Raw genomic sequence first — 17,442 nt, forward strand, 5'->3', positions numbered from 1 at the left:
ATTTTATGGCTACTGACCCAGAAAAATGAATTGTTATAAGAATCCTTTTATTGGTTCGGGGTGGGGTCTGAGGGTCTGGCGCACACACAAAAAGGATTTGCCAAAACTTGTGCAGGAAATGCCGAAAATGATGACATCAGCGTTCGTCACCGCGATATGTAATTCGATTAAGCTCGGTTGGCTCGGCTGGCCAACCTTTCATATCCCTACAAAGGACCACCCCCTACGCACTTTTAATTGCGTCAAATAAACAGCAGGATAGGTACTTAGCCAGGAGGCGTTACTCAATTTTTTATGGCCACCCCAGGACTGGGACGGTGGTACATAGTAATTGAGCACTTAAATGTTGCCATAAGTAATAGGCCTATAAGGGAGCTACATACGTAGATGGCTAATAAAATGTGAAGGACACTTTTTTTCATAAATATGTAACAATATACTATTTCATTATCCTTCATAGAGGCTGTCTCTACATCTGTTGCATACTTTAAGGCCCTTCTTTTCACCTTTTCTAGTCTGCCCCATCCATCCTTAAGAAAATCTCCCTAAATACTCCCTAAGACCACAACATCAATTGAATGACAGACTGCAATCAGAAAACTACTCAAAGACCGGATGACTTCGCAAGCCACTGAGCAAAATTGCAATACAATTTTCCGTGTCCACTAAGCCGGATCCAGGATTCGTGTCTCTGAAATCAACAATCCGACAAACAACAAAATCTACTGCAACATGCCAGCAAAACACTCGACAAATTCCAGCAACAAATTGCATGGATTTGCGCTTCAAAAGCCTCTCCGTGCGAATGCAGGCGACTTTCTCCTCCTTTTCTAGCCTCATCCCCATCTGAGCTCCCGGGCCACTTGCCCTTTGCCCTGCATTTGCCAAACCTGCCAAAAAATTTATGTAGATACAAGACTGCAGTTGGACGGGAAAAAGGTGCGAGAGCGCCGCAGCAGCAGCGTCTGTGAGGGGTATTTTCATTGAGAAAAATGCCACGAAATGGAAACACGCCATAGATGGACGGATGGCAACCCTTCTGCTCTGGGTGGGTGCTCCGGGTCTGAGCCTGGCTAAAAGCATATGGCGTAACTTTATTGTTTTTACATTTGATTTTTTGTTGGGTGGAGGACGAGCCACTTGCACCGGGCAAAGTGCAGAGGGCCGGGAAACGCCGCATGAATTCTGCTGTCGGAGAGTGTGCGTCGCCTGGAAAGGTCTATATATCATATATACCCACTATGTGCGCTGGCAAGGGGGGTGGCTTTCGCGGCGCTCGGCTTTCAGGACTGGAACAAGCGAAGTCGACTGGAAGGAACCACCCTCAAGTTGGAAGCTCAGATCCGTACACGGCAGAAAATTATGCATCACAAAAGGAATAATACCAACGGCGGGACACACACAGTCCGGGCCACACGCCGATGGGAGGGAGAGGGTGCGGGCAAACCAACCCCCTGAAATCGGGGGAGATACGAGAATATATATTTTGCAATCGGTGTGCGCGCGCAACCCTCTAAGGCCCGAAGCCCGAAACTCGAAACCAGAAAACCCGACTACCCGACAGCCTGAAAGATGGACGGAACGATGACGAAAACGGAGACGATGGTGGCCGCTACCCTGGGCTGCCTTTCAGTCAACTTTTGGTTTCCGTACGTGCAATTTCTCCCGGTTCGATGACGGATCACGGTCTCGAAAGCGGGCCAAAATCACAATCAGAATCCTGGCCTTTTACTATTCTGAGAGAGTCCTCAACGGGATTCCCATGAATTAAAATGTAAATTAGAAATGGAGTGTTCCCAAATTGTTGAAAACGAAAAGTGTCTTCTGAGAAAATATGAAGAACTCGACTATAAAGGATATAACGTCATATAGACGCTTGCCGATGATATTGTCCTGTCACAGCAGTATTGTAATTCTATACTATATAGCTTACTGCTGGGTCGGGGCATTAACATTGTTGAGCGTCATTAGCAACGAGGAGGAAAAGTCAAGGAAAACGCACCAAGCAGGACTTTCTTTTCCGGCTTTTGGGAAATTCTTCATCACACACACTGACAGTCTAACGAAAAACGCACACACACGCACTATATGCCATTGTGTGTGTATATGAGCAACCGGAAAAATCAATTTTCCATTTTTAATTCAAAGCTCACAGGACACTCGCACACAGCCGCACAGCGACGCACGTGCATTAGTGTGTGTGTGTTTGTGTATGTATGTGTATCAGGCCGAAAAGGGATAAGCAGGATGCTGCAGAATCTGGCAAGAGAGAGCGGGACAGGGAGAGCGCGCGGGAAAGAGATGGCTGGCGTGGGAAAGAGAGCGTCGCGAGAGAGAGCGTCCTAGGCGAAGGAGCATTGGGATTGTGTGTAGACCAAAAGCTGAGAGAATCAATCAGGGACCTACGCAGAAAATTAACAAAGTTATAGAACATACATTTTGGAAAATTTATGAAATATGCTACCACAATATACACCCAACACCCGGGCTATAATTGTTTGATTGAAGCCAATATTGATGGAAAAAGAAGGACAAAAGCCTCGGAAAAAAGGGCAAGGCGACCACTCCCTGATTTTTCTCGCATTTGTGGGCGGACGTGGGGGTGGAAAGAGCATTAAGGGGGTGGTGGATGGCAAGGGGTGCACTTTGTGCCGAAAAAATTGTTGCCAGCCGGATAAGTTCTGGGAGATGCTGCCAAAAGTTGCACCAGAATTGGTAGCTTCCTCGTCATCGTCATCGTCATCAACCCCTAAGCATAATACTTCAAAGGCGTGAGGACGGTGGGGGTTGGGGGACTGCATAGGAATACAAAAATGAAAAAAAAATATAAGAGATGACAAAGATTTCGGGGCAAAAACAACAATGGGAAGATGATGAATCGGGAGCAGAGCAGGGACAGCTGAAAAATGCGATTTAAATGCAGCAGCCAGAGGGGGATATTTTTTTCGCTAAGGGTTGCTCTCATCTTTTTCCTCATCCTCTTCCTCTGGCTCTGGCTAGGACTCCCTCTTGCGATTGATGACGATAATGGTTTCAGCCTACAAAGAGACGCAGAACGGGGTGGATCCCCCCCCAGGATATAACCATTCCAGGCTGCTGGTTTGCCGGCCCAGGATGCACATGCTGTTGCTATTTCTGTTAACTGTCAGCAAGGATCAAAGCCTTGATGGGCGTATATCTCTGCCTTTGTGAGCCCATCCGTGTGTCTGTGTGTGTGTGAGCCTTCCTAAATACTTCGAAATTGGCTAAGCGTTTGTTGTGATTATCGAATTGACAATGCTAAGCTGTGCTTGAGGTAGCCAAGATGAATCTACACGAACAGGAACTCGTTGCATCCTTGTCAGGATTAGGGGTTGTTGCCCTTAAAAATGCACTAAAGGTGGTGAAGTTGTTCTATTTGAAACGAATTATGTTTCATAGGATCTTATTTCGTATCTCTTTATGGGTTTTATCACTAAATGAGATGAAATCATATTTCAAAGGGAGTTTCAATCAAATTTCTAAATTAGGGACTCTTTTGTATTTATTTTTAAAATTTGAAAATTTGTTTCTTATTTTCATAAACGGTAGAATTAAACCCTTCTCAATTCGGGATAATAAACTCATTTAAATAAGCATTTTAAATCAACTTTGTTCTCCTCTATATCCCTAATGTTTTCCTATAAAATACGATATGGAATATACACATTATACACTAAATACATAATTACACCATTTAAAATGACACGAGAAAGGGAGTCCTTTCCCCTATAAAAAAAAGGAAAGCTCCTGTCATAAAAAAGTGCGGAAATTACGTTGACCTAAAAATAAAATTGCCAAGTTTGCCGGCTTTTCCAGCTAAACACACTCAGCGCGAAAGAGACAGGAAGCCGAAAAGGGAAAAAGAGAGCCAGACACGCACTTGCACTCGTGTACTTCAAATATGATGAAAGGGTAATCGTTTTACACACACACACATATATATAGATACTTTCGGAACAACAAAAACAACACGCAAATGATAGAGGATGAGGTTTTGACAGGATAAGAAGGATAAGGACAGGTAAGAGCGGCTTCGAGGGTGGCTGTGCATGTAAATGCCCGGAAAAACTCAAGGGTTAAGGCAAGTGGATACCCCGGCGAACAAGAGACTGCTCCCCGTTGCCCCGCCCATGTTTCATGCAAATTGTCGGCGCTTTTGTGAGCTTATTAAGTGCTTGAAAGTGCATTAACAAAAAATAGGTGGCAGGGGAAAGGAGGTGCAAGGACCTGCAGTCTGCAAAATGCTTTCAAGTCAACCCACTCGGAAATGGAAAACCGACAACGGCTGCTCCCCTTTCTCACTCGTTTTCAAGAATGACAGCATCGAAATGAACAAGGACACTGTGAGAAATGGATATACTCTTTCTTGTATTAAAATAAACAAAAATTTGATGTTGACTTCGTCTGACGCATTTTTCTAATTTTGTTAATTAAAAGGTGTGACATTAGCCAGCGCCCTATTGAAAAAGTTTCAAATTACAGAAAGCTACATGTATGTGGCATCCTTAAACAAATATGTGGCAAGGACAGTTGGTCAGGTTGCACATTTGCATAGCAAATCCTCTGGGGCACGAAGTGAGAAGCGCAGGATGGGTGGGTGGGTGAATCACTAAAGACGCCACTTGAGGTTGTTAGACAAACTAGACTTTGCAGTGGCCACTTTGGGTTATGAAGGACTTCGACAGGTCGGCTGTCTGCCTCTCTGGGATATTGGCCAACAGGAAGTAAATAAACTGAAGCCATTAAAAGTTAATTTATTCTTAATTTTAAGGCTTTTAAGCAGAAGGATTTTTACTCAATTATGAAGACGACTATTGAAATAAATTAAAAATAATAAAAGTATAGATCCAAATATTTGAGTTGATTAAAAGATTTCTAAGAAACAAATTAAAAAATATGTATTTCAAATACCTTGAAGCCTTAAAAAGCTTTTGTCCTGACAAAGCTTAAAATGGTTTGGAAATTATCCTTCCAGCTTTTATCCTGCAAACTTTTCTCTCGCTGCATGGCGAAGCTTTGAAACTCGGTGAAGCTCACCATAAAAAGCTTTTTCTAGCATTATACAGGATAAAACAGGATACATGTTAACAGAGCTACAACAGTGGTAAAAGTTTATCTCTGTTAAAGGACGAAACGCATAGATTTAGAAATATGACTTCTGATTAAAATGATTTTTTAAATAATAAAAGGCAATAAAAACCTAAATTTGTTTAGGTTTCTGAGTATTTAAGTATCTGAGCCTTTTGATAAATATTTCTCTAATTTTTCCCAACCTAAATAGGGTCAGATTAGGCTTTGAACCAATTCCAAGCTTGAATATAAGCATATTTTTATTTTCCTCTAAAACATAGTATATTCAGCAAACAACTAACATGGCTGAAACTACACTTATTGTAGCTCCTAATAGGTTCTTAGCCATGTTTGACATTCTCGTTTAGTTCCTCAAGAGGTGTAGCCTAGCCATAAAATTTGATGTCAACAATTTCACTTAACCTTAACTGATGTAACAAATTCGTTTATTCGGCTCATTGTTTACACACAACAACAGGGCTCCTCAAAAGGAATATGTAAGGCTGAGTCAGCCGCTTTGAAGCAACGCATCCTGCTTATGTTCGCAGGATGCAGCCGGAGAAGTGCCACTTGAGAAAATGCTTCTTTGCGATTCGAAAGGCGGAGTGGAAAAGGACGAAGGGGGACATACTTGTACATATATTTATGAACGTTGATGCCCGCATATGAGGCCGGAGATGGGGTTGGGACACTCGTCTGCTAAATGCTGACACCAAAGACAGACTCAAGTATTTTGCGGGCAAATAGTCCAAAGCTCCACTTCCCGGGTCCCTGCAGCCGAAAACCTACTCCCCCGACCACCATTCGCAACATCCTTAACCACTCTGAATATCCTCGTAATAAAAGTCATTCGAGTGACATTTTTGAGCCTGTGGCCATAAAGTAAAAGGCAAACAAAGCTCAGACCGTGCCGGAGCTCCTTTTCCAGTCGCTGTTTTTTAATCGATTATTGTCGCGTTATTGTTTTCCGCCCCTCCTTCTCCCAACTCCCTCCACCTTGCCCATTCCGGAGCGTGTTAAAAAACAAATCCTGTCTGAGTGTCGTCGCATTGCAACAACAATGGGGCGCTGCAAAAAATGCAAATGCAGAAATCTGAACAGAGACGACAAAAGATTGTACATTGAACTTGTGCTGTATCATCATCATCTCCCGGAAGGGATGGTTTCAGGGGGGGATTGAAATGTCCTCGTATGCCCTGTGACATCATATTCAATATACATAATCCCGATAAGAGGAAACGGTCTCAGATATGGTTGGTTACCTTCGTTTATCGGTCCCTGCCTGCGGGTTGTATGCGTCTATGTTTTCTGTTTTTTTACCCTAAATACATTTTTATTCTCGTTGTTTTCGTCACGTTCTGCGATCGGCGATAAACCCAAAGGAGAGCAGCTTCAGGAGGTCCTTCTTCGTGTTGAGTTTCCAGGCAGAAATGCACGCGCCGGATGTCGTTAAAATGGCGCCCGCTACTTCCGGTGAGCCAAGTGGCGTTGGTTAATCAAAATATGTCAACTTACCTGAAAGTTAAAAAAAATATCAAATTAGTTATCAGTATTTCGTATTTCGCATAGACATACATATCTTAATTAAACTAAATGTCCCCTTTAAACCTATGGTATACTGAGCCTATAAAAAGAAGTACTTAACTTCCTAAAGACTTAAATAATTTAAATATAATGTAATTAGTCTAAATCCGTTTATTGACCTATCCCAAAAAAGCTTGTGAGTGCTAAATGCCCTAAAACTTGGTCACTGACACAAATATCTCTCCCACTTCCCATCCCGTCATCGCCACCTCCACTCTTGGCCAACAGCTTTGTTGACCCAACAGATTAACGGCTAATGGCAGGCACTCACACCGTAATTCCAGCCAACTGAGCCGTTAACAATTACCGCCGCTTGTTAAGATAAAAAATCAATGAAGTCGAAAGTAAGAAAAAGTGAGAAAAGTTCTGCATAATAAACATCCGAAATACATAAAAAATAAAAAGCTTTAAAGCAATGCAGCTGACGAAGATGTGTGCCAAAATCTTTATCTCTTTCGTTAATTTACGTTCAGTTGTAAATCCCGTATCGTCGTGAAAAGAAGGTATCCCTCGGTATATATGGTACTTATGAGAGATGGAAAGTTTTCTACGTTTACTGCTCGTTTGCCAGGCAGGTGATTATCATCATTATAGATTGCGACAGCATTGGCTTTTACACAAGGAAAATAAAGTGGATAGTGGATTTTTAAAAGATTTATAAATAAATAGAAAATAAAAAAATATCTTACTAAAGTCTCTGAATAATCTTGTGATGTGAAAAAGTGAAATAGTGGATCTAATATTGAAAACTGATTATGAAGAAACAAAATATACGAAAGCTTTTGCTTCAAACTATAATACTTAAAAATAATAATAAAATTCAATAAATAATCCTGGCTTTAAGTTTTTTTGTATTAGAGAAATCCGGATAAATTACTTTTCCCTGTCCACTTTTATTTTTCCCCTGTGTACTTGGCTCATTTGCGGATTGTTCTAGTTGCACAGTTTCGAGCCTAATGCACTTTCATTACGTTGACACCAGTTTGTTTGTGGCTCGCTGCAGCAAAACTGAAAGATTCTGATTATAGGGCTGGGTTTGAGGACAATGCTGCTGCTGCTGCCGCTGTTGCCATTGCAGAAAACAATCAATTGGTGCTGGTGGAGGAGGATGCTGGCGAAGGTATGCTGGCGAAGGCAACTGCAACTAAGAGACCCGCAGTGCAAGTAAAAGTGACAAATGAAGTGGAAAGTGCCATCGGAATGAGAACGATGATGACTGCACTCGTGGCGAGGACGAGGATGAGAAATCGGGACGCCGCGCCGGGGCAGGCCGACTACTTTGACACACAAATGGCTCGACTGTCCCACCTAATGAGCAGACAGCAACCTGATCGGCTGCCAATGTGGGATGGGCATAACCTGGCCTACAATCCCAGCACGGCCGAGCAATTACTCCGCCTTCAGCCAGACTACAAATTGCTCTACAATGCCGACCATCATACCTACTTCCATCTGCACACCCTCGACCTGAAGCCGAATATCCTTCAGAAAAAAGAGAAGGAGGCTCCGCATCGACGACTTTTCCAGCAGGTTGTGGGCAACACACTGACCGCTGCCTTTGGCCTAAATGTGATGAGCAAGGGGGAGGTAGAGGCGGGGGAGGTCATCACCGAACAGGTGAATCTCTATGATGCCGCTTCCCTACGGAGGTCCCGCTTTAATCCTTTTAACCCCACCAGGTGAGTGCTTAGGATTCAAAATTCAATCGCTTTTTTTGGCGTAACATTACTCTACATTACCCTATATTACTCTTAAGTTTAATTCTAAAAGCTAAATATTTTTAAAATGTTTGTAATCCATTGGGATATACATTAATATAATTTATTAATAACTACCTTTTTTGTAAGAACTAGTAAGAATTGTTATGGTATTAGTTTAAAATGAAACAAAATCTATAAAACTAATCCTCTTTCTTTTTAAGTTTATTAAATTTTAGAAAATACGCTAGAGACAAAATTACAGAAACAAAATTGCAAAAAAAAAAAAATTATCCTTTCAATTCCATCTTAGACAAAACAAAAGTTAATCCTGCTTTTCTCTGTAACCCCCACAGAATCCTAATTCATGGCTGGCTGGGAAACGAGAATGCCAATATGTACAGCGCCCTGCTGCCTGCTTACTTTAATCTCCAGAATGGCAGTTACAACATCTTCACCGTGGACTGGGGACGTGGGGCCATAGCCGACTACATCACGGCAAGCTATCGTGTTAAGCCAGTGGGCCAGGTGGTGGCCAAGTTCGTGGACTTTTTGAGCCAAGAGGCGGGACTCCGCTTTGAGGATCTCCAGCTAATTGGCTTCAGCATGGGAGCCCATGTAGCTGGCCTGGCGGGGAAAAATCTGCAGACAGGACGTCTTCGGATGATCAGGGCTTTGGATCCGGCTTTGCCCTTCTTTCGCTACGCCCAGGAAAAGGAGCGACTCACCTCGCAGGATGCTGAGTATGTCGAAGTCCTGCACACGAGCGTGGGCAGCTATGGCTTCGATCGACCCCTGGGCCATGTGGATTTCTATGCCAACTGGGGTAGCCAGCAGCCGGGATGCTTCTGGCTTGAATGTAGCCACTGGCGGGCTTTCATGCTCTTTGCCGAAAGCCTTCAGTTTACGGGACTTGAGGACTTAGGTTTCCTGGCGCGCGGATGCCCGACCTCTGAATGGCAACAGCTGACCCGCTTACACCGTTGCATCAAAGAGGGGGCTAACCAGACCATGGGCGGGGATTTGGCCAATGCTACTGCAGAGTTCTTGGCCAGACGGCGCGGTGTCTATTATTTTCCAACAAATGACCAGCCGCCCTATGCTGTTGCTGTTGCAGTTCCAGTGAAAACACAAAATGTTGGCCCAAAGGGTGGCACAAATAAATAAACACACACAAATACACAGAGAAACGGCAAAGAGAACGTAATGAGCGAAATGCCGGGTGCTTTTCGCGTTTTTATTTCTAATTAGTAAGTGCACGTTGTATTACACACATGTGGATTGGTATTTGTGATAGTGTTGGTGTTTTTGTATCGGTGTGTGTATGTGGGTGTGTGAGTGTCTATGAGTTAGTGTTCCATTTCTAAAAGCTGGCTGGCAAAATTAAAAAACGCTGCCATGTGTAAAATGCTTTTCATGCCAGTCACAGTCATCTACAGGAAATGGGGGAAAAAATCTGTTCAAACTTGCATGCAGGAAAATATAAGTACAAACACAAAAACCGAATCTAGTTCGGTCTGTAAAATCATGTAGAAATGGATATTCCCTCCAAAAAAGTAATAAAAACCAAAAAATTTTGAGTTTTAACAAAAGGGTGCAGGGAAAATTGATCTGCAGTTTACATCAGCATTTAAAATAATATTTATTTCCACTTTAAATGGGATTTCTCTATGCTTTTTGATTTACACAATACATGCAATCTGTTTAAATTTATCCTGACAAATATCCTTGCTCCGCAAGGAACTCTGCATACAACTGGCTTAATTTATAGGCCAGACTTGAAAGAAAGTTTTTAGAAAAAAAGAAAGTTCACCGCCACTTCTTCTCCTCCAGAGACCCATTAAAATGTTTAGCTAGCTTTTTGTGTGCAAAGCTCATAAATTAAAAAAACTTGGCTTAGCTCAATGTTGGCTTTAATTGGTCATGGACACACACAGCGCTTTGTACACTGATTCTATGAGATACTATTGAGGCCTTGGAGCCGGCCAAAACGTCGCACGGCTGCCGCTAATGTGATTTTTACGCATCATTTGAGTGAACAACCAGCAATTGGCCAAAGGGCACAACAGCAAGGAAAAACAATAATAAAAAAATACGGCGGAAAAGTTGGCAGCTGTGGATGGCTTCAATGGGAAATTACGTGAACAAATATTGGCAAAAGCCGAGCAAATATTGCTATCAACATAGCCCTGAATTTATAAAAGAATATTCAGGCGGGACAAATTTTTGCAAATGTGGAAAGAAATGTTTAAAAACAAACATAAAAACTTTATGTTTGAATATGTTTCAAAGGGTTTTACAAGTTTTTAAATAAATTGATAAAAGTCACCACGTTAAAGTATACATTTCTTGTGAGTTTCTTATATGTTTTCATGTTGATTTTGTTTCAAAGTTAGTTACTTATTCAGTTAATTGAATATTTCTTACCATAACATGGTCTCTAGGTAATTCATGAATCCGGAAATGAAGAAATTGAGTTTTATTTGAAATTCTTATATTTTCACTTAATATTTCTTCCTCTTTCACTTGCCACACAAACCGAATTATTAATTTGAAATGATTTGATTCTTCTTTCTCACATGCAGCACTTGCAACAGTACCAGCAGTAGTAGCTATAATTCAATTAGCTTGAGACGAGCTAAAAAAACTCACTTTGGGATTGGAAAATTTAATTTTGATTCTTGGTTAACTTGTTAGACAAAAAGAACCGAGCTGAGAAGTGAATCGAACAAGTCTCGCCGACTGTTGCCAGTTGTGCACTGCAAAGCAAACTGAAATTGTTCTCAGCCAAATGGAAAGACGGCTAAAAAAAAATAGCAAAAAGATGGCTAATTTGTGTCGCGTCTTCCAGCCAAGGGGGCTAAAGGGAATGGGTGGAGTGCAACTGAGAGGGTTGTGGGTTCTGGGCGGATTGCGGCGGTGGGGGTGGCAATTGGGAAGCCTATGAAGTGTGGCCCGCACTTGAGCCAAAGAGTTGACGCACCAAACTGCAAAACGGCAAAGTGAACGGAAAGCCGAACTGAGTGGCACTGGAAACTGAAAACTGAACACTGAGCCGAGCTGAGCCCTCAGACAATGCATTCCTAATTCCTGTTTTTGGGGGGCAGTTGGGGGTTAAGGGTGTGTTGCATGCCACCCCTAAAAATGCTTGCCTTTTGCTGTTTCAGCTTTTTTCAAACTGACAGCCCATCAAACCAAACTCGGAACAAGTCCCTGGGAAGCAGTCATAAAGTGTCGCGCCTCGTGCTTCCGTTACGTTACTCTTCCTAGCACCTGCCACCTAGTGGTATCCGCCTTAGCCCACAATGGCTTCCGGCGCACGCACACCATGGTCACACGACAGCACGGATGCAAGGATATCAGGATACAAGGGTACGCCCGGTAAGTTTTCCAGCTGTTTGTATCTGGCTCAAAGCGCATATTACTTTGCCCACAAGCAGCTCTTGTTGCAACAGTAAGCGGCAGGATTAGCCGGCTATTCATCTGTTCAGCTGCTCATCTGCTCATAGTCTCATCTCTGGGAGCTACTGAGTCCTGTGGCAAAACCATTGACAGTGTCAGGCTCAGAAAACTGCTTTGGGAGGTAGGGGGAAGCCACTGAACAAAATGAGTTCTAGAAAATAGGCATTACTTTGGATATTTTAAAGTAACTCGCTTTATAAACTACACTTTTTGGAATAAGTTATACCTTTGCTACAAGATGTAACTTTAAAGTTTAAGCTCCTGTTTAAAAATCAAACCAAATCCAAGTTACCAAAAATTGTTTAGCATGCAGGACTACAAAATTTGGAGGAAAATCGAAAGGGAATCCTATGCTACGGAGAAAAGAAACCATTGTTTTACAGAAATGTGGCGAAAAACCAAAGCCTGGCGCCGTGCGGGTGCAAAAAGATGCCTGACAACAGAAACAGCAGGTGGCCTTGGGGGGATTGGATTTTTTCACCTCTTTTTTTTGGGTGGCATTCTGCTCAACTGTTCACACGCAGTCGGAGGTCTTTGGTTAGGTGACCAGCAGTCAGTTTATTTAATTGAAAGGTCAGTCTGCAGGATACAGTAGCTGAAATTGCTCGGCTTGGCAAAGACCAGAATGTTGATTAAAGGGAAATCACAAAACGAAATGAAAAAGGATAATCCAGTAAACCCTTTTTCTTTCTGCATAAACTAGTCACAAAATAAAACTCAATTTGTAAGAACAATGTACAAAATTTCCGTAGCTGAATGTAATTTTTCGGGCAATACCTTGAATCCAATAATGTAACAATCATTGCAATGGAAAATACCTAAAACCACTCAACGTCAAAGTTGGTAGAACTATCGAATCGTACTGTTGGTAACAATTACATCATTTCATAGACAGAACGGAAAGGAACAAGCTTTTTTGGGGCGGAGGGACGAAGCCTTCTGGGGACGCTGCTCTTGTGCCCAAAACTCGCTGGAACAATTAGCCCAAAAGGTTGGGGGTTTCGGGGCTTGGAATAATTCAAAGAGCGCGTCGTCGACAACTGAAGCCCTATGAAAAAGTTTCAGTTTTTGCGCAAACAAATTGGATTATTCGATTACGTGTTTGTACAAGCGCAAAGTGCGACCGAGGGGAAGACAGGCCCGAGCGGGGTAGAGGGCTGGAGAATCAGGTGAGTTGCAGGTGGGCTTGGAGGGCAGGGTGAGTCTGAGGTTGGCTTGTAAAGCGGCCAAGGAAACAAGTTTTTAAGGGCACCACAGGGGTTTGGTTTCATTTTTTTTTTGTTCATTTTATAGGGGTTGCAGTTTCTCTTGTTTGATTTTGATTTATTTTGGCATTTGTTTGCCAATTGGCAAATGTTTGCAAATCTATAGAGAAAAGGAACGTAATCCATTATAGATATCTGACGATAAAAAAAATTTAAAGTTGAATAGCAAAAAGTTTTGATATAGATAGACCTTTGATGCTGGAACTATCTTGAAGTGGGGGCATTACAAACTAATTGGCTTAAACTCTATTTCTAATTGGCAGAAATATATTTTAAAATATGTTATATTTCACATTTTTACAAAGGAACTCTAAAAATAAAATGCTTTCAACTGTCTGGCACACAAATTGAAAGTCAATATAGAGAATAGTTGGCAAACACCTCAAGCTCCTGCCAGCAACTACAATTTATTGTTACAAACTGGCTTAATTGCTGGCCAGTGGTGAAGAGGGGGCTTTTGAAAATGTTACTTCTCTCTTTTTTTAAGCCCTTGTCGGAACCAGAACCGAAATCAAGGGAGAGTCCTGGGCGGGCTAGGAAGATTGGCGATGTTTCTAGACACGTTGATTGCTTGCTTTTTAAAATGAGTTTATATGGTGGCTTTGGCCAGGTGTTTGACATTTGTGCAATATATTCTGAGCGAGGAGCTTTTATTTATTTTGCTGGCATTGAGCGGCAGACCCGCAGCTGTCAGTGTGCTTGTCAAACGGTGCGTATGAGTGATTTTTAATTTAAAATTGATTCTATGGATAATAAGAGGCCCGGCTTGCTTTATAACACAAATCTCAAGGCAGCCTGAAGCCAAACAACTTTGGAAAACAAAAATGACTAGAAGGGCGTTAAAGTAAAGTGTGAAGTTCAAACGGGCTAAGACCCTTTGGGGGTTGAAAACAACATGTGCAAGTTATGTCTAATCGATAAACTAAGTCGAGTATATTTTGCTGACTGGCACACAATTAACCCTTTACGTGCCAATTGGTAGCCAAATAAATTAACCTACACACACACACTGAGAGACACACTCGGAAAAAGCCAAGTCAGCTGAAAATGTAGCTTTTTAATTGGCCCAGCCGACGCCTCGAAGATGGTCATAAAAAGTTTTCCTTCGAAGAATTTTACGAAAACTCAACCTTAACACGAAAACGCCTCAAAACTTGAGCAAACTTGAATGGCCTTTGCCAAGTAACGTGGATAATTAAATTAGGCCTTTTGTTTACATTTTAGTTCATTGCTGTGCAGTTTTCCCGCCCCAACCATTTTCTATTGTTTTGCTGTCAAGGTGATGGAAATTAATTACGCATACGCCATGTGTGACCGCGGTGGGAGGTGAGTAGAGAATGGTCATCTGCGGCAAAGTAACAAGTTAATCGTTTTCGACTGAATAATACATAAAAGAAAAATGCTTTCTCAACTTTAAACACTCTCAAAGACCGCCAAGGAACTCCATTACGAAGTCTGTCCACAACAATCGACCAAAAAGTAACTTTACTTACCATTAAGCTTGACAGTCATCCCAGGACACTCATGCACCCAAGCAGAAGCACACACAAAAGGATATATATGCCAGATTTCCTAGGATTTCCCGAGGATTTTTTTTCGTTATTTGTTGTGCCATGCAAAGATCCTGCCTTTTGCTTCGCTGCTGAATGTGCAGAAAATCTGCAACCATCGACCAGCACAATACAAATTGAACGGTTCTACATTATAATTCATTGTATGAGCAATGCGATTTTTCGGCATTCCTTAACTGCGATGCAATTCCCCAGAAAGCGGATAGTGGAAATGGCTACCAGGGGCAGGAATACCCAACCATACCGTCCTCTCCCACAACTTTTAACAATGACATTCGGTGACCCCCCACATACCAATGGATCCCGTATGGCAAACACTGTAAAAACTGCATATGCCATGGGGCAATATGTACGTCCGAGTTCCGGCAACTTTTTCCCACCACAATTTTTGTCGTTTGTTGCCAGTTCACTTGCCCTTTTCTCCTGCCCCTACTCCTGCCCCCGTGGCAACTACCCTTTCCCTCCATTCTTTTTTTACAAACCACTGTTTCTCTTGCTCTGGAAATTTATATTCGTATATATATTTTTATATCCTTCCAGAGAGTATTTTAATTTTGATTTAAATTTACAAATTATAAATCTGATAATGTAAGGGTTCATATTTTCATTGCCGGCTTTGAAAGGCCCCCACAAGTCGAGTAATGGATAGTAATATTCTACCGTTTTTTTGCGAGGGGTAACATTCCTGAAGTTGATTTACGTTGGCAACTATTCAATAAAATATTTTAAAATAATTAAATAAAAAAATGGCGCCTTCCTCCTCGATTCTCATAGGTTGCACTTAAGCAGGCCTGAATTTCTAAATTTTTTTTTATTTTTCTGGTCTGCAAGGGGTCTGCATTTTCTGGTTTTAACTGCAAGGGTATATGAACTTCGACTTCGTCCAAAATAGCTTCACTTTTATTTGCTCAGATTGTAACACATGAGTTTGTATTTCATTTCGTGTCGTACGCAAATGCTATAAGCACTTGGGAAAAAATTAAGCAATTTATAACAGAATATAGTTGCGATATAAACGAATAAACCCATCGATTAATAATAATTGTTTGATTGTTTTCTGCATGGATGTTTATTGGAATTTTTTATCCCAAACTTTTTGTCTTTTCTGGCGTAAAATTACTGTTGAATTAATGCAGAATACCAGGCGATGGTAACGAGAAAATAATTTATTCAGCTTAGGCTCTCAAACTTTACGTAAATCTAAACTCGACTGGCAGTTTTCAGTTAAAGTTTGCTTTTGTTTTTATTTTGTATGCCAATTATAAAAGCCGCATGAGCTGCAAAAGCGAAAACCAAGTTCAAGTTGGCTTTTATCCGAAACGCTGGGGTCTGGACCCACTTAACTCCACCATCCCACCCCCAGAAAGTTTGATTACATTTTTATTTGAATTTTTGCTTTTACATTTTCCCTTAACCCACTCTGTGGCGTGGGCATAACGAAACAAAAATGAATTTAAGCTTGCCAGGTAGGGGAGGAGGTTTTTAAGCAAAATGAATAAATAATTCGATCGCAGCTTAAATCTCATTGTTGGTAGCCTTCCACGGCCCTTACGTCTACTTAAAAAATATACATATTTATAATTAATGTTAAAAGGTGTGTCCTTAACGAAGTCTTATGGCTTACCCAACGTATAAAGAAGTGGCATTCATCTCGGATACTGACCTGCAATGGACAGAGAGGAAAACGGATAGGAAAATATGATTATAATGAGGTATATTATGCATTCTCCGATCATCTAAAGTTTATTACAAGGAAAGCTAAGGATAACGAGGAAAAACAACAACTGCAACACGAACAATAACTTCAACTACGTTTCGCTACAAAATTGAATTGTCTGTTTATTTATTTTGTTTTTTTCTTATAAGCAAAAGAGAGAGTCAAACATCAACAGCTTACGGGGCAGACTAAAATTTCCTTTTTTCCCCAGTAATGCTGTAAATTGCATTTTCCTTCGGGGGCTAGACAATATCTCCGGGGCTTCAGAAAAATAGACGGATGGCGTTTGATGGAGAGGTGGAGCAGAAAAATCTGTCAATTTTATGGGAAAAGCGCAGCATTAAATGCATAAGCGGAAGCCAAAGTATCTTTTTTTTTGATAGATGAGACTTAGAGGAAGGCGACATTTCTGACGGAAGTTTTAGATTAAGTAATCTCCAAGGTGGGAAGAACAAATTTACATCTTTCAAATGCTTCCTTTACAGGCTTCAAAAATTTATTTAGTTCAATATTATAAAATCAATAAGAAATCAAATATTCCGCTTCCCGTGATAATAAAAATTTAAGTGGGTTTGGGAAATGGTAGCCATCCAAAGTTGGCAGCCTATTTTCCAAAGAGTTGGCAAGCTTCAGATTTTTTGGGAAAGCGAAAAGATTTCTTGAACTGCTTCTGTAAAAAGTACTAAATATTACTTGAGAGAAATTAGAGACACCTACATGTACTATTAGAATCATAAACATCCATAAATCCTATCATAAAAAATGTAAGAAAAAAAGGTAAAATCTCTGCCAAATTCCGTGTGTAAAATCTGTGTAATTTTTTCTTTTCGTGGCTTCTGCAATCAATATCGTCTTTTGACACAAGTTTCATTAGAGAACATATTGAACCTTGGGAGGAAGAACTGCTCCTTTGGCCCTCCCCTGAGTCAAGATGAGCAGGGAGCAAGTGGCAAAAAGTGAGGAGATGCACGTGCCAAAAGTCTCAAGTTTAGCTGTTGCTGTGGCTACTCGCAAAAAATTTGCTTCAGGCGCTTTTAGTAAAAGTGTAACGAAGG

At 41.3% G+C, this 17,442-nt stretch overlaps 2 protein-coding genes across 6 annotated transcripts in view; one reads left to right on the forward strand and one right to left on the reverse strand.

Annotated features, from left to right (window-relative positions):
• Window positions 1-17,442, reverse strand: part of msi (RNA-binding protein musashi) — an 87,899-nt gene that overhangs the window by 12,707 nt on the left and 57,750 nt on the right. For 3 of the 5 annotated variants that reach the window (XM_017248904.3, XM_017248901.3, XM_017248902.3), the window contains one exon: window positions 16,295-16,333. The exons of the other annotated variants lie outside the window; for them this stretch is intronic. In XM_017248904.3, the coding sequence (XP_017104393.2) occupies window positions 16,295-16,333 (39 nt within the window). The remainder of the gene's footprint in view (window positions 1-16,294; window positions 16,334-17,442) is intronic. 5 annotated transcript variants of the gene reach the window in all.
• Window positions 7,157-9,539, forward strand: LOC108130472 (uncharacterized). The gene is made up of 3 exons (XM_017248907.3): window positions 7,157-7,250; window positions 7,658-8,354; window positions 8,729-9,539. The coding sequence occupies exons 1-3, from the start codon at window positions 7,211-7,213 to the stop codon at window positions 9,537-9,539; spliced, it is 1,548 nt and encodes a 515-aa protein (XP_017104396.3). The 5' UTR covers window positions 7,157-7,210.

Source organism: Drosophila bipectinata, chromosome 3R (genome assembly GCF_030179905.1).
Source record: "Drosophila bipectinata strain 14024-0381.07 chromosome 3R, DbipHiC1v2, whole genome shotgun sequence".
NCBI classification, from domain to species: domain Eukaryota; kingdom Metazoa; phylum Arthropoda; class Insecta; order Diptera; family Drosophilidae; genus Drosophila; species Drosophila bipectinata.